Source organism: Phacochoerus africanus, chromosome 11, assembly GCF_016906955.1.
Source record: "Phacochoerus africanus isolate WHEZ1 chromosome 11, ROS_Pafr_v1, whole genome shotgun sequence".
Classification (NCBI taxonomy): Eukaryota; Metazoa; Chordata; class Mammalia; order Artiodactyla; family Suidae; genus Phacochoerus; species Phacochoerus africanus.
In genome coordinates this window covers 67471530-67497036 of record NC_062554.1, presented here as the reverse complement: position 1 = coordinate 67497036, position 25507 = coordinate 67471530, and the positions used below count along the sequence as shown (strand labels likewise).

At 35.8% G+C, this 25507-nt stretch overlaps 1 protein-coding gene across 1 annotated transcript in view; it reads right to left on the bottom strand.

Moving 5' to 3' along the window:
- LOC125111541 (membrane cofactor protein-like) overlaps positions 1-25507 on the bottom strand; it is a 50688-nt gene that overhangs the window by 9979 nt on the left and 15202 nt on the right. Inside the window, exons 4-8 of the mRNA XM_047753503.1 lie at positions 22114-22199; positions 21077-21274; positions 8105-8287; positions 5595-5642; positions 69-122 (exon numbers count right to left, since the gene is read on the bottom strand). Of these exons, the coding sequence (XP_047609459.1) occupies positions 69-122; positions 5595-5642; positions 8105-8287; positions 21077-21274; positions 22114-22199 (569 nt within the window). The remainder of the gene's footprint in view (positions 1-68; positions 123-5594; positions 5643-8104; positions 8288-21076; positions 21275-22113; positions 22200-25507) is intronic.

Sequence of the window (25507 nt, the reverse complement as noted above, 5' to 3'; positions counted from 1 at the left end):
GAACATGATATTTCCATGTAGAACTCTAAGGTCTCACAATGCAGGGTTATTAATAACCAAAATAATACCTAAATCCTCAAAGTCGTCAAGTGATGGTATTTCAAAATCGGGATTAGGATAGCCTGAAAAAAAAACACAGGGAAATAGGTAAAAATAAAGGCTAAATAAATCTCAAGATCTGTAAATTTATTGGTTTTGATTTTTGCTTAAAATTCATACTTATAAATCATAATTATAATCCATAATTTTCTTTATGTTATATTAATATTTCTCATTAGAAGTTGCATCATAAATATTACAACTTTATGTTCAATGCCATCCCATCAACATTCTTCTTCCTTTCCAGTAATATTCCTTGTGACTATTCTGTGGTAGAGCAAGGAAATTTATTACTAGCGTACTCTCAAAATTGGCCTTGAATTCAATGTGATTCTACTTAAAATTAAAAGGTAGATGAGGGCTTAAAAGTAATTTAGAAGTTGCTCTAGAATAGAAAGACTCTTCAATATAATACAGACCATTCATAAAAAATTCACAGCTAACATCATACCCAATGCTGAAATACTAAAACATTTTCCCTTAAGATCAAGAACCAGACAGGATACCTGCATCTACTTCAACTCAACATAATATTGGAAACTTGGGTCAGAGTAATTAAGTAAAAAAGAAATTTAAATTATCCAAATGGGAAGGAAGAAGTTAAATGATTCCTGTTTATAGATGACATGACCTTTTTACATAGAAAGCTTTATAAAGATCACACACATGCACACAAATACACACACACAACTGTTAGAACTAATACATAAATTCAGCAAAATTGAAGGTTACAAAATCAACATGCAAAAACCAGTTGTTTCTATATGTTAACAATAAACAATCCAAAAAGGAAATTAGCAAACGATTTCATGTACAATAGCATCAAAAGGAATCAAATACTCAGAACTCATCCAGGGATGTGAAAGACTTGTACACTGAAAACTATAAAATATTACTGAAAGTGAAGACGATATAAAGAAATGGAAAGACACCCTGTGCTCAGGGAGTAGAAGCTTTAATATTAAGATTTTAATACTACACAAAGCAATTTACAGATCAAATGCACTCTCTATCACCATCTTAAAAATGCATTTTGGAGAAAAACACAACTTATATTCAATATGGAATATCAAGGGACTAGCAATAGCCAAGACAGTCTTGAAGAAGATCTAACCTGAGAGGACTCACACATCCTGATTTTAAAACTTACTAAAAAGCTACTGGCATAAAGACAGACATGCAGGCCAATGGTATAGAATACTGAACCTAGAAATAACCCCTTGCTTATATGGTCAAATGATTATTCACAAGGGTGCTAAGAAATCGGAAAATGGCAGTCTTTTCAACAACCAATTTTTGGAAAATTGGTTATTCACAGGCAAAAGAATGAAGTTTGACATCTACCTTACACCATATACAGAAAACAATTCAAAATGGATCAAAAAAAAAAAAACAAAAGACCTAAAATTATGTAACTCTTAGGAAAAAAAAAACATAGGAAATAATTTCTTATATATGACACCAAACGCACAGGTGACAAAAGAAAAAGTAAATTTATTGGACTACATAAAAAACTAAAAACTTTTGTGTATCAAAGAGGCACTATCAATAGCATGAAAAAGAAAGTCACTGAGTGGGAGGAAATATCTGCAAATCATACATGCAAAATATGCAGTGAACTCTTAAAACTCAATAACAGCAACAAAGAAATGTTTACAAACAGCCATGGGACTTGAATAGACATCTCTCCAAAGAAGATATATGAATGGCCAAGAAACACACGAAAAGGAAATAAAAGTCACAATGAGATACTAGCTCACATTTATTAACCAACATATATTATGATGGCTGTTATTTAAAAAGAAATAAAAACAAAACAGAAATTAACATGTGTTGGCAAACATGTTCAGAACTCAGAAAGCTTGTGCATCACTGGCGGGAATAAAAATGGTGCAGCCACCTAAAAACATTTTTTAAAATAATGAAGTATACCTGATTTACAATGTTGTATTCATTTCTGCTATACAGCAAATAAATTCAGATATATATACGTATGTGCGGACACACATACATTCCTTTATTCTTTTCTATTATGGTTTATCACAGGATATTGAATAGAGATTCCTGTGCTATATAGTAGGACCTTGTTGTTATCCACTCTCTGTATATAATAGTTTGCATCTGCTAACTCCAAACTCCCACTCTATTCTTGCCCCATTCCACCCTCCCTTCCCCTTGGCAACCACAAGTCTGTTATCTTTGGTTGTGAGTCTGTTTCTATTCTGCAGGTGAGCTCATTTGTGCCATATTTTACCAGTAGTGTGAATACGTAGGCTTGGATTAGAGCTACTGCGAACTCAAGATGGTTAATAGATTCCACATATAAGTGATATTAAATGGTATTTATCTCTTTCTGATTTACTTCACTTAGTATGATAACCTCTAGGTTTATCCATGTTGCTGCAAATGGCATCATTTCATTCATTTTTATGGCTGAGTAGTAGTCTATTGCATGTATGTACCAAAACTTCTAATCCAGTCATCTGTGGATGGACATTTAGGTTGTTTCCATGTCTTGGCTATTGTGAATACTGCTTCTGTGAACACAGGTGCATGTATCTTTTTGAATTATAGTTTTGTCTGTATATATGCCAGTAGTGAGACTGTTGTATCATAGAGCAACTCTATAGATTTTTGAGGAAGCTCCATACTCCTTTCCATAATGGCTGCACCAACTTACATTCCCACCAACAGTGTAGGAGGGTTCCCTTTTCTCCACACTCTCTCCAGCATTTGTTATCTGCAAACTTTTTTCCCGACCAGTGTAAGGTCACCTTATTGTAGTTTGCATTTCTTTAATAGTTAGCGATGTTGAGCATTTTTTCATGTGCCTGTTGGCTATCTAGAAACATTCTTTAATGGAAGACAGTATGGATGTTCTTCTGAAAATTAAACAAAGATTGGAGTTCTTACCGTGGCCCAGTGGTAATGAACCCAACTAGCATCCATGAGGATGTGGATTCAATCCCTGGCCTTGCTCAGTGGGTTAACTGTCTGGCATTGCTGTGAGCTATCATGTAGGTTGCACACACAACTCACATCCTGCATTGCTGTGGCTGTGGCATAGGCCAGCAGCTGTAGCTCTGATTCAACCTCTAGCCTAGGAACTTCCATATGTTGCAGGTGCAGCCCTAAAAAGCAATATATGTATGTGTATATATATATATATATATATATATATATATATATAGCAACAATTCCACCCCAAACTTAAAACAGGGACATAAACAGATATTTGGATGCCAACATCCAAGAAGCACTATTTAAAATTGTCAAAAAGTGAAAAAAAAAAAAAAACCCAGTATCTATCCACAGATGAATGAACAGACGAAGATATAAACAAACACTGGAATCTTTTCAGTCATGAAAAGGAATAAAATTTTGATATATGGTAGAAGTATGAATTTTGATGACATTATGCTAAGTGAAATAAGCCAGACAACAAAAGGACATACATAAAATTCTATGTATATGTGGTACCCAGATAACTTAGATAAGTGCAAGTCATAGAGACAGAAAGTAGACTAGAAGTTATTTGAGGTTGGAAAAAAGAGTTAGGAAAGGAGAATTACTGCTTAATAGGTATAAAATTTTAGTTGAGATGATGAAAAAGCTTTAGAGAGGAGTTCCCGCTATGGAGCAACAGGATTGATGGTGTCTCTGGAGTACTGGGATGCAGGTTCAATCCCTGGCACAGTGGGTTAAGGATCCAGTGTTGCAACTGGCCTGGAAAACCCCATTTGCTGTAGGGTGGCCAAAAAAAGAGAAAAACAGTGTAAAAGCTTTAGAGATAGATAGCAGTGATGATGGCACAACAATGTGAATGTACTTAATGCTACTGAATTGGCTAAAATGGTAAGAAAAATTAAATAAAATTTGATCTGGAAAAACTAACATGAATGTAACCTGTGCACTTTGGGACAGGAAATATTCTGTCAGACATTAAAACATAGCACTAGAATTAAAAATGATTTGTTATTGGCATAGATATGGGCAGATTCAAGGGAACAGAAGGGAGACTAGAAGACCTATGGATTTAATGTAAGATAAAAACTGACACTTCAAAACAGATGGCGAGAAGACAACTTAATTTAACAAATGGTGCTACTTTGCCATTGGATGGGGATAGGTGGAGTAAAGAGGGTTCCAATCTCATTCCACATACCAAAGTGAATTTCAGATGACCAAAGACAAAATGCAAAGAATAAAACCAGATGCACAATTGAAATATTTATATAATTTCAGCATGGAGAAGTCCTAAACTTTTATAAGAAAGACACAACACTCATAGCCATTAGGGAAAAGACTGGTACATCCAAATACCTACTAATGTAAAACTTTTGTACATATAATGACCACTGGTAAGAGAATAGTGTTAAATAAAATATGATAACATATATTAAAGTCATTATTAAAAAGGATGAGAATAAGTCAAAATACAATCCAGAAAAAGTGCAAGTTTCAGAAAAATATGAGCAGTATGATGCTATTTTTGTTTAAGAAAAAAAAATCAAAGTAAATGTATAACTTCACATTATGGATTTTGATGTACAGAAATAGATTCAAATACCCTAAACTATTAACAGTGATTAACTCAGGTAATAGGTTAGAGAAAGATAAGAATTAATCTTTTATTTGGTATACTTTTGTAACATCTGAAAATTTACAAAAACATACTCATATACCACTCATGTAACAAAAAGTTATGAAAATCAGTCTATAGCTGATAGTATATAAAGAAGACATGGTACAATGGAATATTACTCAGCCATAAAAAAAACAATGAAATAATGCAATGTGCAGCAATACAGATGGACCTAGCCATTATCATACTAAGTGAAGTTAGTCAGACAGTGAAAGACAAACATCATATGATATGATTTATATGTGGAATCTAAAAGGATATAAATGAATTTATTTGCAGAATAGAGACAGACTCACAGATTTTGAAGACAAACTTACAGTTACCAAAGAGGACAGTTACCAAGAGAAGAGAGATAGACTTTGGTTTGATAGGTATATGCACCCTGTGGTATATGGAATGACTGGCCAAAGAGACCTGCTATAGAGTACAGGGAACTCTACCCAATATTCTGTGATAATCTATATGAGAAAAGAATCTGAAAAAGAATGGAGGTATGTATACGTATATATACATAACTGAATCATTTTGTTGTATAGCAGAAACTATCACAACCTTGTAAATCAACTCTAATTCAATAAAACTAAAAAGTTGAAAACAATCTTAAAAGAAAACTGATTAGTGAATGTAAGCCCCCCATGTTAAAAAGGCTTTAATTCATAATGTCTGAATCAACAAGAAAAATATTATAATGTATTATAAATCCTAATAGAAAAATGAACAAACAAATAAATGTAGATGAGAAAAAGTTTAGCCTCAATGATAATTAAAGAAATGCAAATTAAAATAAGACATGATTTTTAACCCATCACCTCATAAATTTCTTGATAAGTAAAATAAAGAGTTACTGAACCTGGATATTTGTCAACTGGATTCTTGGTTGGGTGAGTTGGCCTGTAACCTGGAAAAATAAATTTCATCCAATTCACCAGCCTTATCAAAAAAAATTCATGAGCTTAATTTTAGTTTTTTTTAATGATTATTTCTCTAAATCAATAATACACATACACTTAGAACTTTGCAATTCTACTTCTGGGAATTTAACCCAAACATATATTGGCACAAGTACATAAAGATGTATGTATAAAATATTCACTACAACTTCGCATTTTATAATGGAAATCCTTATAGTTGACTAATTATGCATCATAAAACTTAAGTGTTTAAAAGATACACCAAGCAGTATTGTATTCCATAATTTGGATCTTTTTCTTTCTCACTTAGTATTTGTTTGACATTTTTTTCACATTAGCACATTTATATATGACCTAACATGATTATATGTTGCTACTGATCCTTTTGGTATAGTATTTCTCTAAGTGATGATAAAAATGACTGACAATCCATAAGGAGAGTTGATTTTCAATATCTTAAAAAAAGATCTCTGTAGTTTCTATGCAATAAATTTTTTTCTCACAAGCAATTCATCTATTCTTCAAATACAAAACTGATCAGTATTTTTAAATCCTTATGAAATACTTACGGTTAATCCTTTCAAAAGAGCATATCAATAAACATAGTGCACATTCCCACCTGGATCGTGTGAGTAAACATGCGTAGGTCAATGAGAGTATTGTTCATACGCAATCTTTATAGATCATCCACCAAAAAACCATCTCTTTCCCCACAAAACTTCACAGCACTTCATCAAGGTACTCAAGGAGGCTAATGCGCACCAGGTTTAATTATAAAAAGGTATTCTAAATACCATGTTAACATGAATAAGTCCCCTTAATCCTTTAAAATATTAGGACAGTAGGGAATAAATTAGAAGCCAATGATTGACATTTGTTGGTATCCTTAAACAATGGGAAACCAGAACCCACAGAAATGATGTCACTTGTGTGAGAAGAGCTACACCAGGACCTCGAGCGCCATCTGCCCAGGATAAAGCTCTTCCCACTCTTCCTCTTGTCTCTTGCTTCTTCCTCAGCCAAAGAGAAGCTAGAGAGAGCAGCCCTGAAATCAGGAGGATAACTCCTTCCACACATCAAAATAGTCTCTCAAGTCTTTAGCAGAGCAGCTGATCAGTAGTCCCTGCCAGAAATGACCCATTTCATGTCAATAAGTGAGGACTTTTCTTGCCTTTCAGGTGCTATGAAGTTTACTTTCTGTTGCCAAATAAAAAGGCACAATAAGGAGAAAAATAATAATTGTGAGGTGGGAAGTGGCAGGGATGGTAGTAATATTGGTCTTATTCTGATGACAATAGAAATTTCTACGTATAAAAATAACCAAACTCTCCGCAGTCCAAAAATGAAACACAGCTGGGAGTTTGGGATGGAAATGCTCTAAAATCGGGTTGTGATAATCATTGTACAACTATAAATGTAATAAAATTCATTGAGGAAAAAAAAAAGTCTCCAAATGAAACATTGCCCTGCACCTGGAACACATCCTGTAAAAGCGAAGCTGTAAATCACAGGAGCTACCTTTAAAGCTTTCTAGATGCCAGACACTATGCTAAGTGCTTTAAGTGCATTGCATTTTAACTTTGCTATCACTCGGTGAGGAAGGCATGTAAATAAACATGTTTAAAGTTTATGTAACTTTCCCAAATTTACACACTTGTTAATTTCTGTGGCCTATGGCAAATACTTTTAGTATCACTAAGTATGCAACTAAAATGGCTGCAAATATGTTCTTCCTCTTTTCGTTACTAAAAATGAGGAATGAGTGTAAATCACATGAATTTAAAGGATTTAAAAAAAAATAAGCAGGAAGTTACTAAATCCGAATGGCTCAAAATTGGAAGTCTTGTATTCAGAGGAAACAACACTGGAAAAGAAAATAATGTAGGATCAACCACATAGGATTACTGCTTTCATCTCATTTATATGAACCATGCCTCTCATTCTTGACTTACATAGGTAAAAGTTCCCATGCTTTAATTTACTCTGAAAAATTCCCATCTACTTTTTTTTATAGTGTCTTTTTTTTTCAAAATTTTTTCCATTTTTTTATTACTCAAATGAATTTATCACATCTGTAGTTGTATAATGATCATAACAATCTGATTTCACAGGATTTCCATCCCACAGCCCAGGCACATCCCCCCACCCCCCAAACTGACTCCTCCGGAGACCATAAGTTTTTCAATGTCTGTGAGTCAGCATCTGTTCCCATCTACTTTTATACAAAGAAATACTGAATAAGAGAAATGAATATACTTGTGCTATGTGTTAACAAATAACTTGATAAGACTCTATAAAAACATGCAGGATCACAACAGTAGAAATCTACGTAAATTTTGTCGAACATCTGTCATGGGAATGAATACTAGGCAGTGTATTCTTATCAATGTTAAAGAAATAAAAACTAAAAAACAAAATTACAAAAGAAGGAAAAAGGCAGTATCTGTACCTTTAATACACTTTGGTATCTCAGGCTCCCACGTATTATTGCCACTACAGAACACCACGTTGCTGCCATTAAGGTAAAAACCTTGCAGGCATCCAAATATCACCACTGCTTGGTAGGAAAAATTTTCTCTACTTCCCGATACTATGACTCCATGTTTGAGTTCTGGACGTTCACATTTGACCACTGAAAAGTGGAGAAATTCCAGAATTAATAGAAAGCTGCTTTCATACAGGACCAGAAAAACTAGTGCAAAGTAGTAATTTCCAGTGGGAAGAAAGAATCGAGGAATATAAGGCAAGATGTTAATTGGAAAAAAAATTATTTATACATTTGAATTTCAGGCAAACAGATTTAGAGAAACTTAATAATGTTTTTCCACCTAGAAGAGATTGTCATTATAATTTATTGACATTACTACATTTTTCCCATTACTGACAAGTGTTGAGAAAGTCTGACTACCAGATAAAAATTCAGGATAAGTTCAAAAGCTTTGATACTTTTGATAGTCTTTAGCTCTAAGATTTTTTTTTCTACCTGATAAGCAATATTTATTGATATTTCTTTTTTTAAAAAAATTACTGGTGTATAGCTGATTTACAACACTGTGCTAGTTTCAGGTGTATGAATCAGCCATACATATACATACATCCATTCCTTTTCAGATTCTTTTCCCATATAGATCACTACACAACATTGATTAGATTTCCCTGTGCTACACAGTAGTTCCTTGTTACTTATCTATTTTACATATAGTAGTATGCATATATTAATTCCAACCTCCTAATTTATCCCTCCCTGCCAACATTTCTCCTTTGGTCACCATAAGTTTGGTGTCAAGATCATCGAGTCTTGGAGCTCCCACCGTGGCTCAGTGGTTAACGAATCCGACTAGGAACATGGGGTTGCGGGTTTGATCCCTGGCCTTGCTCAGTGGGTTAAGGATCCAGTGTTGCTGTGAGCTGTGGTGTGGGTTGCAGTCGCTGCTCATATCCAGCATTGCTGTGGCTGTAGCGTAGGCTGGCGGCTACAGCTCTGATTAGACCCCTAGCCTGGAAACCTCCATATGCCACGGGAAGTGGCCCTAGAAAAGGCAGAAAAAAAAAAAGATGATCAAGTCTTTTTATGTTTTGTAAATAATTTTTTTGTGTCATTTTAAAATTAGTTTCCATGTATTAGTATTTGTCTTTCTCTGTCTGACCTACTTCTATGACTTCTTTAAGGTCACACCAACACTAATTACAGTACCGTGTTCTTTTAGAAAGGTAGCAAAGACTTTTTTGAGGAGGTTATACTTGAACTCAATTTTAGAAGTTGAAAAGAAGCTCTCTATGCAAAACGCTTAGCCTTCAACACCAAGGTGCTCTGGTATTTCCCATTTCTACTCCTTCATAAGTAAAATATAGGTCATGACCTTCTAGATTGACTTCAAGATCTATGAATGCATTTTGCAGAATTTGGAAAAAACAAAACAAAACAAAAAACAAAACAAAACCCAAAACACTGGGCTGAGCAGTAAGTTTAAGAGAACATCTTATGAAATTAAATCTGAGCAATACATGAGCACCAGATAATACATAGCTTTTTAAAACAGAAGCATGTTGGAGTTCCCGCCATGGTTCAATGGTTAATGAATCTGACTAGGAACCCTGAGGTTGCGGGTTCAATCCCTGGTCTTGCTCAATGGGTTAAGGATCTGGCGTTGCCTTGAGCTGTGGTGTAGGATGCAGATGCGGCTCAGATCCTGCGTTGCTGTGGCTCTGGCGTAGGCTGGTGGCTACGGCTCTGATTAGATCCCCTAGCCTGGGAACCTCCATATGCCTTAGGAGCGGCCCTAGAAAAGGCAAAAAGACAAAAAATAAATAAATAATAAAACAGAAGCGTGTTCTTCCTCCTTTCCTGTGGGTCTCAGTTTCCACCAGGCATCATTTCTTTTCAGACTGGAGAACTTCCTTATCAATTCTTGTGTTCAGGTTAGCTAATGGCTAGGGACAAATTCCCCTAGCTTTTGTTTATCTGAAATTGTTTTTATCTATTTTACCTTCACTTTGAAATACTTCTCCTTGACAGGAAATTCTAGGTTAAGTGTTTTATGTTCCTTTTAGCAAATTAGCAGAAATTACTGTCTTTTATTCTCTATAGTTCCTTAAGAGAAGTCATTCTTACTTGGGTAAGGTGGGAGATAGGTGGGTATGTCCTCAATAAAAATGTCTTTTTTCCCTCTCATTGGCTCCCTTTTATTTTTTTGTTTCCAGCAGTTTTACCATGATGTATTTAATTTGTTGAGGGTTACTTGGTAAATTTAAACTTTGTTATTTGTCCTTCTAAAGAATAAATTCAATTCCCACTGAATTTCTTGGACTTGTAGGGTTGTTGTTTTGGATCAAATTTGAAATATTTTGGCCTGTATTTATTCAAATAATTTTCTATATTGCTCTCTTTCCAAACCTTCAATTACATGCATATTGACTGCTTAGACTGTCAAGTTTTGTTTTTAATTTCAGCCATTCTTTCCTTTCTTTCTTTTTTTTTTTTTGCCTTTTTTAGGACCACACCTGAGGCATATGGAAGTTCCCATGCTAGGGCTTGAATCAGAGCTGCAGTTGCCAGCCACAGCCACAGAAACGTGAGATCTGAACCATGTATGTGACCTACACCACAGCTCATGGCAGTGCCAGATCCTTAACCCGCTGAGCAAGGCCAGGGATCAAACCTGAATCTTCATGGACACTAGTCAGGTTCATTACTGCTAAGCCATAATGGGAATTCTAATTCTAGCCATTCTGATAGGTGGTTAGTAGTATCTATGGTTTTAAATTACATTCCTGTAATTACTAACTATATCAGGCAGCTTTTCATATTGTTTTTTGCCATTTATATATCATTTTGGTGAAATATGTCTATTAAAATTTTTGCTCATTTAAAAATTAATTTTCTTATTATTGTGTTTTGAGAGTCCTTGATATATCACAGATAAAAGTCATTTATTAGATGTGTATGCTTAGCTAACATTTTCTCCCAGTCTATTGCTTTTTTGTTGTTCTCTTAACAATGTCCTTTGTGGCCCAGAAGTTTTAGTTTGAAATATCCAATTTATTAAATATTTCTTTAAAGCATTATGCTTTATGGGTTGTATTAAAGAAATCTGTGGCTAGGCCACACATATTTTCCATGCTTTCTTTTAAAAGTATTACAGTTGTATGTTTTATGTGTATGCACTATTTTGAATAAATGTTTGCATATACTGCTAACATAGGCTGAGGTTTTTTTCCTGTCTTTTTAAGCATATGGGTATCTAACTGTCTCTGTACCATTTGTTAAAAAAATTGTTTTTCCAAAAAATTGTTTGTATACGGTGAGGTAAATCAACTAGACATATTTGCCAGGGTCTAATTCTAGACTCACTATTCTGTTTCATTGTTCTATATGGCTATCCTTTCACCAATACCAAACTGTCTTGCTTATTTTCCTTATATTATGCTTTATGCCAGGTCTTAACATGAGTTGGAGTATATCCTCCAGTTCCTTTTCAAAATTGCTTTAACTATCCTAGGTCTTTTGTCAATCCATATAAATTTCAGAGTCAATGCCTAGTTACTTATGATGGAGCATGATAATGTGCGAAAATAGGATGTGTACATGTATGTGTAACTGGGTCACCATGCTGTACAGTAGAAAAAAATTGTATTAGGGAAATAACTATTAAAAAATAATAATAAAAAAATTTCAGAGTCAGTTTGTTAATTTATACAAAAAAATTTACTAGGATTTCTACTGGGATTGTGAGGAGTTTATAGATCAATTACAAAGAATTTACGGTATACCTGTATATTCAGTATATCTGTATCTTTATGTGATGATATTTTGGTATTTTTTTGTCATTCAAGGAATTTGTCAATTTCATTTAAGTTGTCAAATTAATAGGCATAAATTTGTTTTTGTAATATTCCCTTAAAATCTTTTTTATTTTTTATTTTTCCTTTTTTAATATTTTATGATTTTTTACTTTGTTCTGTTATAGTTGATTTACAGTGTTCTGTCAATTTCTTCTGTACAGCAAAGTGACACAGTCATATATATTCTTTTTCTTACATTATCCTCCATCATGTTCCATCACAAGTGACTGGACATAGTTCCCTTTGCTATATGGCAGGATCTCAGTGCTTATCCATTCCAAATGCAATAGTTTGCATCTATTAACCCCAGACTCCCAGTCCACAAGTGTCTTCTCTGTGGAAACATTCATTTGTGCCATATATTAGATTCCAGATATGTGATATGTGATATGTGCTTCTCTGACTTACTTCACTTAGAATGAGAGTCTCTAGTTCTATCCATGTTACTGCAAATGGCATTATTTTGGGCTTTTTATGGCTGAGTAGTATTCCATTGTGTATATATCCACATCTTCTTAATCCGTTCATCTGTCGATGGACATGTCTTGGCTATTGTGAATAGTGCTACAATGAACACACAGGTGCTTGTGTCTTTTTCAATGAAAGATTTGTCTGGATATATGCACAAGAGTGGGAGGGCTGGGTCATGTGGTAGTTCTATATTTAGTTTTCTGAGGTACCTCCATACTGGTTTCTGTAATGTTTGTACCAGTTTACATTCCCACCAACAGTGCAGGAGGGTTCCTTTTTCTCCACACCCTCTCCAGCATTTGTTATGTGTTGACTTATTAATATGGCCATTCTGACTGGTGTGAGGTGGTACCTCATAGTAGTTTTGATTTTCATTTCTCTAACAGTCAGCGATGTTGAACATTTTTTCATGTGTTTGTTGGCCATCTGTTTATCTTCTTTGGGGTAATGTCTATTCAGGTCTTTTGCCCATCTTTCAATTGGGTGGTTGGTTTTTTGCTGTTGAAATGTATAAGTTATTTGTTTATTTTAGAGATCATGCCCTTGTCATCTGCATTGTTTGAAACTATTTCCCCCATTCAATAGGTTGTCTTTTTTTTTTATGGTTGCTTTGCCATGCAAAACCTTGTCAGTTTGATTAGATTCCATTGGTTTGTTTTTGCTTATATTTCTGTTGCCTTGGGAGACTGACCTAAGAAGGCATTTGTGAGGTTGATGTCGGAGAATGTTTTTGCCTATGTTCTCTTCTAGGAGTTTGATGATGTCTTGTCTTACGATTAAGTCTTTAAGCCATTTTGAGTTTATTTTTGTGCATGGTGTGAAGGTGTGTTCCAGTTTCATTGATTTACATGTAGTTGTCCAGTTTTCCCAGCACCATTTGCTGAAGAGACTGTCTTTTTCCCATTTTATATTCTTGGCTCCTTTCTTGAAGATTAATTGACCACAGGTGTCTGGGTTTATTTCTGGGTTCTCTATTATGTTTCATTGGTCTGTATGTCTGTTTTGGTACCAGTACCACACTGTTTTGATTACTGCAGCTTTGTAATATTGCCTGATGTCTGGGAGAGTGATGCCTTCTGCTTGGATTTTGTTCCTTGGAATGCTTTGGAATTTCTGGGTCTTTTATGGTTCCACAGAAAATTTTAGATTGTTCCAGTTCTGTGAGAAATGTCATGGGTAATTTGATAGGGGTTCCATTAAATCTGTAGGTTTTTTTGGGTAGTATGGCCATTTTTACAAAATTAATTTTTCCAACCCAGGAGCATGGAATATCTTTGAATTTTTTAAATCCTCTTTAATTTCCTTGATTAATTCTCAGCATGTAAGTCTTTCACCTCCTTGATCAGATTTATTCCTAGGTATTTAAGTTTTTTGGGTGCAATTTTTAAAGTTATTGTATTTTTATATTCTTTTCCCAGTATTTCATTGTTAGTAAACAGAAATGCAACCAATTTCTGAAGTTAATCTTGTGTCCTGCTACTTTGCTGAATTTTTTGATCAGTTCCAGTTGTTTTTCTGTGGAGTCCTTAGGGTTTCCTGTATATTGTATCATGTCCTCTGCATACAGTTACAACTTTACCTCTTCTCTTCCAGTTTGGATACCTTTTATTTCTTTTGTTTGTCTGATTGCTGTGGCTAGGACTTCACATACTATGTTGAATAAAAGTGGTGAGAGTGGGCACCCTTGTCTTGTGGAGACACAAGGCTTACAGCTTTTTTCCACTGAGTACTATATTGGCTCTGGGTTTGTCATAAATGGCTTTTATTATTTTAAGGTATGTTCCTTTTATACCCACTTTGGTAAGATTTTTTTTTATCATGAATGAATGTTGGACTTTGTCAAATGCTTTTTTCTGCATCTGTTGAGACGATCATGTGGTTTTTGACTTTTGTTTATGTGATCATTAATTGATTTGCGTATGTTGAACCATCCTTGTGAACCTGGGATGAATACCACTTGGTCCTGATGTATAATCTTTTTTATATCTTTTTGGATTCGATTGGCTAAAATTTTGTTAAGAAATTGTGGTCTATATCTATCAAAGATATTGGCCTATAATTTACTTTTTTAGTAGTATCTTTGGTTTTGGTATTATGGTGATAGCGGTTTCATAGAATTTCTTTGTGTTACTTCTTCTTCTACCTTTTGGAAAAGTTTAAGAAGAATGAGTATAAGTTTTTCTTTGTATGTTTTACAGAATTAGCCTGTGAAGCCATTTGGTCCTGGACTTTTGTTTGTAGGGAGTGTTTTTATTACATATTCATTTTCATTTCTAGTGGTCAGTCTGTTCAGTTATCTATTTCTTCTTGATTCAGTTTTGGCAGGCTCTAAGTCTCTAGAAAGTTGTCTATTTCTTCTGGGTTGGCAAGATTTTTGGCATATAATTGTTCATAGCATTCTCTTATGGGTTTTTTTTTTGGTATTTCTGCAGTATCTGTTGAAATTTCTTTTTCATTTTTTATATTGAGTTTTTTCCTTCTTCTTAGTGAATCTGACCAGAGGTTTCTCAATTTTGTGTACCCTTTCAAAGAACCAACTCTTGGTTTTACTGATTTTTTTTCTACTGTTTTTGGAATCTCTGTTTTATTGATTTCTCTAATCTACATAATTTCCTTCTTTCTCCTGACTTTAAGTTTTGATTGTTCTTCTTTTTCTAATTTATTTAGATAGTGGGTTAAGTTATTGATTTGAGATTTTTCTTCTTTTCTGAGGAAGGCCTGTATCATTATGAACTTCCCTCTAAGCACTGCTTTCATGGCATTCCATATATTTAGAATGGTTGTGTCTTCATTATCATTTGTCTCAAGGTATTTTTGTTTGTTTGTTTTAGGGCTGCACCCACGGCATATGGAGTTTCTCAGGCTAGAGGTTGAATCAGAGCTGTAGCCACTGACCTATGCCACAGCCACAGCAACGTGGGATCTAAGCTGTGTCTGCGACCTATACCACAGCTCACGGCAATGCTGCATCCTTAACCCATTGAGCGAGGCCAGGGACTGAACAACTTGCAATCTCATGGTTCCTAGACGGATTCGTTTCCACTGCACCACAATGGGAAATCCTGTCTCAAGTTATTTTTAAATTTCCTTTTGGATTTCCTCATTGACCCATTGGTTTTTTTAGTAGCATGTTGTTTAGTCTCCATGCAGTCAGTTTTTTCTCATTTCTTTTCCTGTGGCTGATTTCTAATCTCATGTCATTCTTGTCAAAGACGCCTGAAATAATTTCTATACTCTTTAATTTGTTGAGGTTAGTTTTGTGCCCCAGTATGTGGTCAATACTTGAGAATGTTCCGTGTGCACTTGAAAAGAATGCATATTCTGATTTTTTTGGATGTAATATCCTAAATGTCAATGAAATCTAACTTTTCTATTGTATCATTTGGGATTTCTGTTGCCTTATTGATTTTCTGTCTAGAGGATCTATCCATTGATGTGAGTGGAGCATTAAATTATCCTACTTTTATTGTATTCCCAACAATGTCCCTTTTTATGTCTGTTAGTATTTGTTTTAGTTATCTGGGTGCTCCTATCTTAGGGGCATATGTATTGACAATTGTAATATCCTTTTCTTGAATGGATACTTTTATCATCAAGTAGTGTCCTTCTTTGTCTTTCTTTACAGCCTTCATTTTAAAGTCTATTTTAGTGATACAGGCATTGCAACTCCTATTTTCCTATCTTGTCCATTGGCATGAAATAGCTTTTCCCATCCCCTCATTTTCAGTTTCTATGTGTCCTTTGCCCTAAAGGTGAGTCTCTTGTAAACAGAATATTGTAGGCTCTTGCTTTTTTTGTCCAATCTGGCCCTCTATGTCTTTTGATTGGCACATTCAGTTCATTGACATTTAAGGTGATTATTGATAAGTATGTATTTATTGCCATTTTAAACCTTGTTTTCCATTTGATTCCATGTTTCTCCTTTGTTCCTTTATTTTTTTGGTTGGATGATTTCCTTTTATTTTATGCTTGTGTCCTTTTCTTTTTAGTTTTTGTGAATGTGATGTTTGGTTTTGATTTGTAGTTCCCTGATTTTCAAGTATGTTAACCCCCTCCTATGTCTGTTTGTTTTAGCCTGATAGGTATAGGCTCAAAACATTAAAAAAAAAAAAAAGAAAAGAAAAAGAAAGAAAGAAAAAGAGAGAGAGATTTTCTTACTTTCCATTCCCAGTTTCTATGATTTTGAAGTTCTTATTTTCCTTTCCCACATTCTATGATTTTGAAGTCCTTTTTTAACATCTTCATGTTCGTCTTTTTGCTGTTCCTTGTGTTTATCGTCATTTTTACAATAGGTTTTTTTTTTTTTCTTCTAGATCTGTATACTGGCTTATTTAAGTGATTGCTTTCCAGTTGTGATTTCCTCCATTTATTCTTACTTCTTTATTTAGAGAAACCTTTTCAGTATTTCTTTTAGAATGGGTTTAGTATTTCTGTACTCTTTCAGTTTTTGCTTTTTGGAGAAATTCTTTATTTCTCCTTCTATTTTAATGATTCTTGCTGGGTAGAGTATTCTAGGCTGCAAATGTTTCCCTTTTAGAGCTTTGTATGTATCTTGCCACTCTCTTCTGGCCTGTAGTGTTTCAGTGAGAAATCAGCTGGTAGCCTTATGGCGTTTCCCTTATAATTAAATTTTGTTTTTCTCTTTCTGCCTTTAGAATCCTCTCTTTAACTTTTTCCATTTTTATTATAATATGTCTTGGTGTGGGCCTGTTTGATTCCAGCTTGTTTGGGTCCCTCTGTGCTTCCTGTATCTTGATATCTGTTTCCTTTACATTTAGAAAGTTTTGACCATAATTTCTTCAAATATATTTTCAATCCTCTTTTCTTTTTCTTCTCCTTCCGGAATCCCTATTATGTGTAGATCACCCCACCTTATATTATCCCTTAGATCTCTTATATTGATTTCATGTTTTTTCTTTTGGTTTTCTGTCTGCTCTCATGACTGGGTAGTTTCCATTATTCTATCTTCCAAGTCACTAATTCGTTCCTCTGCGTTATGCATGCTGCTCCTTAGTGCCTTTAACTCAGTTTGTGTCTCTGCGAATGAATTTTTAAATTTTTCTTGGTTCCTCTTTATATTTTCTAGTTCCTTTCTAAAGTAATCTACACTACTGTTTAGAGCCACTCTTATTTCCTTCATATTCACCCTTAATTCCTTCAGTATTTTCACTACCTCCCTTTTGAACTCAATGTCTATCAGACTTGCAGAGTTCTGTTTCATTGTTTGCTGCTTCATGTGAATTCTCCTGTTCTTTTAACTGGGAATGGTTCCTGAGCTTCTTCATTTCAGTTATATTTTTTTTTTCTGTGAATTTAGGGAAACAAACTACTGTAGCCTTGGAGGGCTACTTCTAAGCAAGAGTGCGCCTTTGTATTCTGTGGGGGAGGTTACTATTTGTTTTTAGTGTGGGAGTTTTGATATTTCCTGTCTCTTTCTTCAGTGTGAGCAGGCTGTTATCTCCCTGAGTGTGTTTCCAGGGAAAAGGAGGCAATTGGCAGGGCTAGTAGTCAGTACTTATTTTCTGAGCTCTTGACAGTAGCAGGGGCCTGCAGGAAGGTGGTGCAAGCTACTCCTAGTTCCAGGGCCCTGGGAAGTCATAATGAGCCTCAGGCAGATTTAGGCAGTGCCTGGAGCATTTGGCAGTGGCAGTGGCAGGGTATGTGAGTTCCTAGGGGAGTGAGAGCAACAGCAGGTGGTGTTCGGTCACAATGTCCTCCTCTGTGGTACCCTCTGAGGTGATTAGGACCACAAGTGGTACCTGTTCATGGACCCCTAGTGGTGGCAGGCCATTCCCACCTCTGGAGTCAGGGATAAGTAAAGTGGTTTGCCCCTGCCACCTATATACCATGCAAGAAGCACCCTGTCCCACTTAGCCCACACAGGAGTTACTGCACAGGCTGCTCCCAGTTGCAGAGTACTGGGAAGTGACAGAGATCAAGCATATGTGGATGCTGCCTGAAGCGTTTGGCAGTGGCAGCAGCATGGCAGGTGTGTTCCCAGGGGGTGAGAGCATAAATGGGTAGTGCTTGATTGCAGTGCCCTTTTTTTGTGCTGACCTCTGAGGTGACTGGGGCAAGGTGGGGCCTGTTCACAGACCCCTAGTGGTGGTGGGCCATGCCCCACTCTGGTTTCTGAGATGACTGCTGTGGTTTGTTTTTGTCTCCTGTAGATCACACAAGAGGCTCCGCATCATGCTTAGCCCCTTTCTGCCCTTAGCCCACACACAGGTGCCCAGCCACTGAGACTGCATAAGAGGCACCTGCTCTCCCATAGCCCAAGCAAGTGGCCTCTTACCACTCGTAGCCTAAGCCAGAGGTGCCCTGCCCTCTGAGATCCAATGCATGCACAGGGAAATATATTCCTATGGTGGTCCACCCCTCCTCCTCTTGTCCCCCCGCCAACAATGGCACCTTGCTTCTCCTGTGGGCCCAGACTTCCTCGGGCTGTGGTGTTCTGCTCCCCAGCCCATGGCACACAGCTCCCTAGCCCCTCAGACTGTCTTGATACAGCCAACCCTAGTCCCCTCCTGGGAACTGACCTCTGGAGCCTGAGTCTCAGCGCCCAGCCCCCGCCAAGCTTCTCAGGCTGTGGTGTCTGAGGTGGTGGTGCAGATGATCTGTGAGGCTCTCACTCTGCTTTGCCCTTCTCAATCCAGCTATTGTGCTTCTCTTGGCAACTTTGAGGTCCCTCCACCTTGGCTCATCACCCAAGGTGGCTTTGCAGGGTGTGGGTTCCTTTTCTCTTTCACAGCTCCCTCTCAGAGTTCTGGTCCTCTTCTGCCAGCATTCAGTAGATGTTCTGTGTGAATCATGCTACATGTAGATTTTTTTTTTTTTGATGTGTTTGTAGGAGAAGGTGAGTACGACATCTTACTCCTCTGCCATCTTGATCCTTTTCCTTACTATCTATTTAAATGTCTGCAGAATGTTTAGTGTTGTCCTCTTTTTCATTATTTTTTAAAAAATATTTATTTTTTATTTTATGCAATTTGTAAAGGTTATAGTCCATTTAAAGTTATTATAGTATATTGACTTTATTCCCCCATTGTACAATAAATCTTTATTCCCTATCTTATATCCAACAGTTTGTATCTTCCACACCTCCACCCCTATCTTTCCCCTCCTCTGCCTCCCCACTGGTAACCATTAGTTTGTTATCTATATCTATGAATCTGTTTCTTTTTTGTTATATTTACTAGTTCATTATATTATTTTTGTTTTCACATATAAGTCATTTCATACAGTATTTATCTTTCTCTGTCTGACTTATTAAATATATTTTCCTTCCTTGTCAGCCTAGCTACAGCTTTCTCTGTTTTATTGATCTTCTCCAATAACCAGGGGTTGGTTTCATTGGCTTTCTCTACTGTTTTATCTTTACAATTTCATTGATTTCTATCTTTATAATCATCTTATTTCTCCTTTTAGTTTATTTGCTCTTCTTTTTGTAGTGTTTTAAGGTGGAAGCTTACATGATTGATTAGAGACTTTTATTTTTTTCTAACATAAGTATTTAATGTTATAAATTTCCCTCAAGCAATGCTTTGCTGTATCACACAAAGTTTGATATTTTGGTATGTTGTGCTTTCACTTTTATTCAATTCAAAACACTTTATAATTTCCCTTGTTACTTCACCTTTGACTCATGGGTTAGTTAGAAATGTCTTGCATAATTTTCAAATATTTGGGAATTTTCTAGATTATGTTTTAATTTCTACATTCATTCCATTGGAACCAGATAATATATTTAGAATGATCTGAATTCCTTGGAATTTGTTAAAGATAATCTTATGGCCTAGAATATGATCCATATGCATCTGAAAAGAGAATGTTCCATATGCACTTGAAAAGAGTAAATAGTATCCTGTTATTCAGTGGTTGTTTTCTTCCAAAAATCAAATCCCCTCTAGCATCTTCTTGCTTTACATCAGTGTCTTGTGCATTAAGCAGTCTTTTAAATATATATTTTGTTCACAGTTTATTATTCTTATCAATATGAGGGTTAGTCTTTTAAAATTTCCCCTACCATTATTTGTAGCCAGAGCTTTCAGACGTCTTGCAATATAAGAAAAGAACTTATTTTCATGGCAGTGTATGTTGTTTTGTTGCTGTTGTTCTTTCAAGCAAAAAAAAATTTCCTAACTCATATATATATATGAATCATTCACAATGTATAAACTGGAAGGCCAAGGACATCTAGGGTGAGGGGTGGGAAACACCACAACTAGAATTATTTTCTATTCAGTTTGGCCCAAATTAAATTAGAAGTTGGGAGTTCCCACTGTGATTCAGGAGAAACATACCCAACTAGTATCCATGAGGATGTGGGTTCAATCCCTGGCCCCACTCATTGGGTTAGGGATCCAGCCTTGCCATGAGCTGTGGTGTAGTTTACATACACAGTTTGTCATTGCTATGGCCACAGCACAGGCCAGCAGCTGAAGCTCTTATTGAACCCGTAGCCTGGGAACTTTCATATGCCACAGGTGTGGCAAAAAAAAAAAAAAAAGTTAATTTTCACACAAAAGGAGGAACCACATATGACTGTTTTGTTTACTTACAGGTAAAACTATTTTCAAAATGTTGAAACAAATGGAAATACTATTACCTTTACACTGAGGAGGGGCACTACTCCATTTGCCAGGTGCAGAACAAAAAAGTTTGCTTTCTCCAACAAGTGAATATTCATCTGGTCCATTTGAAGGATTACAAGTATAAGTTACTAATTCATTATATTCAAATATATTCCTGTAGCTATTGGTATGTTTTCCATTTTTTATTTTTGGAGGTCGTCCACAGTAAATCCCTAAAAGGGAAGAAAAGAGAAAATAAAGGCAAAAAGAAGGTAAAAGAGTAAGGCAGCAATAGCAAAGTTCCATGAACTACCTGCAATATATTATTTAATATATGCTTTCTAGAAGTTAGTTATTAATTCAGTATCCATTCAGAAGAAAGTTGCCATGAGGAAATGTATTATCCCACATTCGAACCATGTAGAAATAAACTTCCAAGAACAAAATTAATTTTCTTAAATACCTCTAAAATATCTATGAAATACCTTTATTTATCTATAAGGGCATGTTTAAGTTTTGTTCTGGTCATCCTAAGAGGTAGAAATTTAATGAGAAAATATACTTGTGATTAAAAATAAAATACACTGATAGTTTAGAAATGTTTTATGATTTATAAATATAATCATTCACTACATCAGTGGTTCATAATAATACCAAAATATTGTCTTTTTTCACGGTCATCCTTATAAGTATATGGTGAAATTTTCCAGAGTCTGCAAATTGTCTGATTTTGCCACAGACTGAAACCGGATGTATTTATTTAAGCCAGATATTGAAGAGGTTTACAAAAATGTAAGATAATGCCACTATTCTGTTTGTTTTAGAAATTTTTGATTTTTTATATAAAGATATGTTACATATGCTAATATATATTGACTTTGCTGTTCTTACAAATGAATTAACTATTTAAAAACTTTTGTTTTAGTTCTAATATAATTAGTATCGATATATATAACCCATATTAAAAAAAAAGTCCTCTGGGATCAATCTTGGTTTAAAAGCATAAACAAGGTGCCAAGGCCAAAAAGGTTGAAATTTCCTAGTCTAAATTCCAAAGTGAGAATTTACTTACTTTCACATTGTGGCATTCTATCACTCCAAAACACGTTCTGTCCAATAAGTTGACAAGTTAGAATACCTTTCCCTTTTAAGTGATAACTAAATGAAAAAAGAAAAAGTTACTATTTCTTTAACACATAATACAATGCACATAATAATGAAAATTTTATGTGGTTGTTTTTCTCTGCTACAGTCGTTTCAGGGAGCAGTTTCTTAAATGACATGATATAATGAAAGCGCTAACTAAATCTGTGATTGTTAATCAAATAAAGAGTTTCGAGTGAACACACACTGACTTAGGGCAAAACGTCTAAATTACACTGTCAGGCCCATGTAATTCTTTGCTATCTATGGCAAAATATCACAATTCGCTTCTATGTTTTTGCTCACACATAATACTTTTACATACATAGTCCTTTACTCATAGAAATCAGGCCCTACAGCTTGCCTGCTTGGATTCAATTTCTGCCTCTAAGATTAACTTCTTATTTGAGCTTAGGCAAGTCCCTTAATGTTTCTCTTGCTCAGTTTCCTCATCTATGTAAAGGAGATAATAGTATATACCTCATGGGCTTCTTCGAGAATTAGATAAGTTAGCATCAGACACATAGTTGAGTGCTAGGTAAATTTTAACTCTTATTAATATTCTTTAGATCAGAGTATCTTTCTAGGAATAGCTCAGGAATACTACTCAATGAAATGCCTGATGATTTAAATTCATAGTACTCTCTCTTCCTTCTAGACTCTCATTGTACTGATCATAAATAATTCTATGCATAACTATGTACTTCTTAATTATGATTTTGCTTTAATATATATTATATTAGTACATTCTGTGTTTCTAATTAGGCTACAACTTTTTTTGAAAGGAGTCTATGCCTTGAATTTTTGGTAACCTTCAAAGTGCCTAAGAGACTCTATATGTGTTGACAGGATGATATATTTTTACTTCATCAATTTAAAAATAGTCAATGACACTGCTTCTACATGGTTCCAGATGACTTTTCATCAAGGATCATTCATTTTATGTATATTATAGTGTTTTAGGAGAAGATGTGAGGAAGGTGGCAGACTTGGAAGCACTAAGATTCTGTCTCTCTAACAAAGCAAAATCTGCAATGGCAGAATCTGCCTGATGTCACTATTTTTGAATTCTGGAGTCTGTGGAAGGCTTTTAACTTCTAGAAGAAAACTCAGACAGGTAATCTGCATTAATTTCAGTCAATTTCAGCTCTTAGGAAAATAGCAGCTACCTACCTCCACACTTAGCCTGTGGCAGGCAGCTGTGCATGTGTTCTCAGAGAAGGTCACACACAGGTTGCAGAGCTAGGATGGTCAAAAAGAACTGTCCTCCAAATACCAAGGATCTATGCTCTGGTTTCTGACTGCTGTTTCTGATCACAGAAAGTGATGAGCAGCTATTGTCACACTTCCTGTACTCCAGCAAGACTTTTCCTTGTTTGCTGAAGTGACTTACATGGGATTTAAGATCTAGCACTATTTAAGTACAACTTCATTTTTCATTTTTGTCCTCTCAGAAGCCAGGCATTAAAGACTAAGGCATTTAAAAACAACTGCATATGTGGGGAAATTTAGAAAGTGAGTGTGCACATTCAGTGGAAAAACTCAGAGACAGCCTAGAAAACTTTCAGTTTACATCTCAGACTGATCCTTGGAATAAAAGCATCCTACAACAATCAAAAAACGAAAACAATAACAAAACTGCAATACCTAAGAAGGGAGAGAATCTTATTTCCAGAGTTATCATATTGTTAGATTTCAATGTCTAGTATTCCAAAAAAAAATCACCAAGCATACAAAGAAACAGGAAAGTATGGCCCATTCAAAAGAAAAAAATAAATCAGCAAAAACTATCCCTGAGAAATATCTGATGACAAATAGGTTAGACAAACTCTTCAAAATAACTATCTTAAAGGTGCTAAAAGAACTGAAAGAAGTGGATAAAGTCAAGATAATGTTATGTGAACAACGTGGAAGTATCATAAATAGACAGAAGCCAAAAAGAAATTCTAGAACTCAAAAGTACAACACCTGATGTGAAAAGTTCACTAGAGAGATTAAAGGCAAATTTGAGCAGGCAGAAGGAAGAAATCAGTGGACAAGAATATAGAATGATGGAAATTATTGTGTTTGAGGAACAGAAAGAAAAGAAAGTGAACAGAGCCTAAATGGCCTGTGGGACATCATCAAGTAGTCCAATGTACACATTGTGGGAATCTCAGAGGGAGAAGAGACATAAAAAGGATCAATAAGAATATGTGAAAAAAAAATAATGGTGGGCAACTCCCTAAATTTGATGAGAGACATAAAAATTAACATCTAAGAAACTCAACAAACTCCAGGTAAAATGAACTCAAAGAGACTCACATGAAGACACATAATTAAACTTTCAAAATACAAAGACAGAGTGGCCACAATGGTGGAGTAGAAGGACTTTAGGCTTGCCTCCTCTCATGAGCACAACCAAACTTATAACAATCTGGAGAACAACAATCATTTAAAAAGATTGAAACCTACCAGAAAATATCCTCCATAGCTAAAGACATAAAGATGGGACCAGGAGGATATTTGTAGGAGGAGTCAATGCATGATATAATCAAATTCTCCCATGTAGGTGCCCCCAAAACTGGAGAATAATTATACTACAGAAATTCTCCCACAGGAGTGAGGGTTCTGAGCCCTATGTTAGGGCCCTCAGGCTGGGGTTCCAACACCGGGAAGAGGAGTCCCAAAAGCATTTGTATTTGAAGTCCAGTGAGCTTTGACTGCAGGAGCTCCACAGGATTGGGTAAAATAGAGAATTCACTCTTAAAGGGCACACAGAAAAATCTCATGTACATCAGAACCAAAGGCAAAAGCAGTAATTTGATGGGATCCTGGGCTAGACCTAGTTGTTGGTTTTGGAGGGTCACCTGAGGAGGTGAGAGGTGGCTGTGGCTGACCCCGGGGACATAGTCACTGGTGGAGATATACCAGGGAGCATTCATCTGTGTGAGCTCTCCTGGAGGCTGACAGTTTGGCACCAAGACCTGGCCTTACCCAAAGCCTATAGGCGCTAGGGCTGGGACATCTCAGGCCAAACAATAAATAGCAGACAGGTGCCCAAAGACTTTCTGAGCCTACAGTTGCCTCTAAACACACTCCAAGAAATGATACTGCCCACCTGAAGGCCAAGAGCCAGCTCTATTCCTCAGGGGGCCGGCTCCAGCTCCTCCCTCCAGGAAGCCCGCTCAAGCCTCTAGACCAGTCTCACTTACTAGGGGCAAACATGAGAAGCAAGATAACTAAAATCCTACAGCCTTCAGACCAAGTCTGCAAGTGCAGGCCAGAATCTACCCTGGGGCCAGATGGTCCTGGCCCTTGAGTGACAAGAAGGAAATGCACTG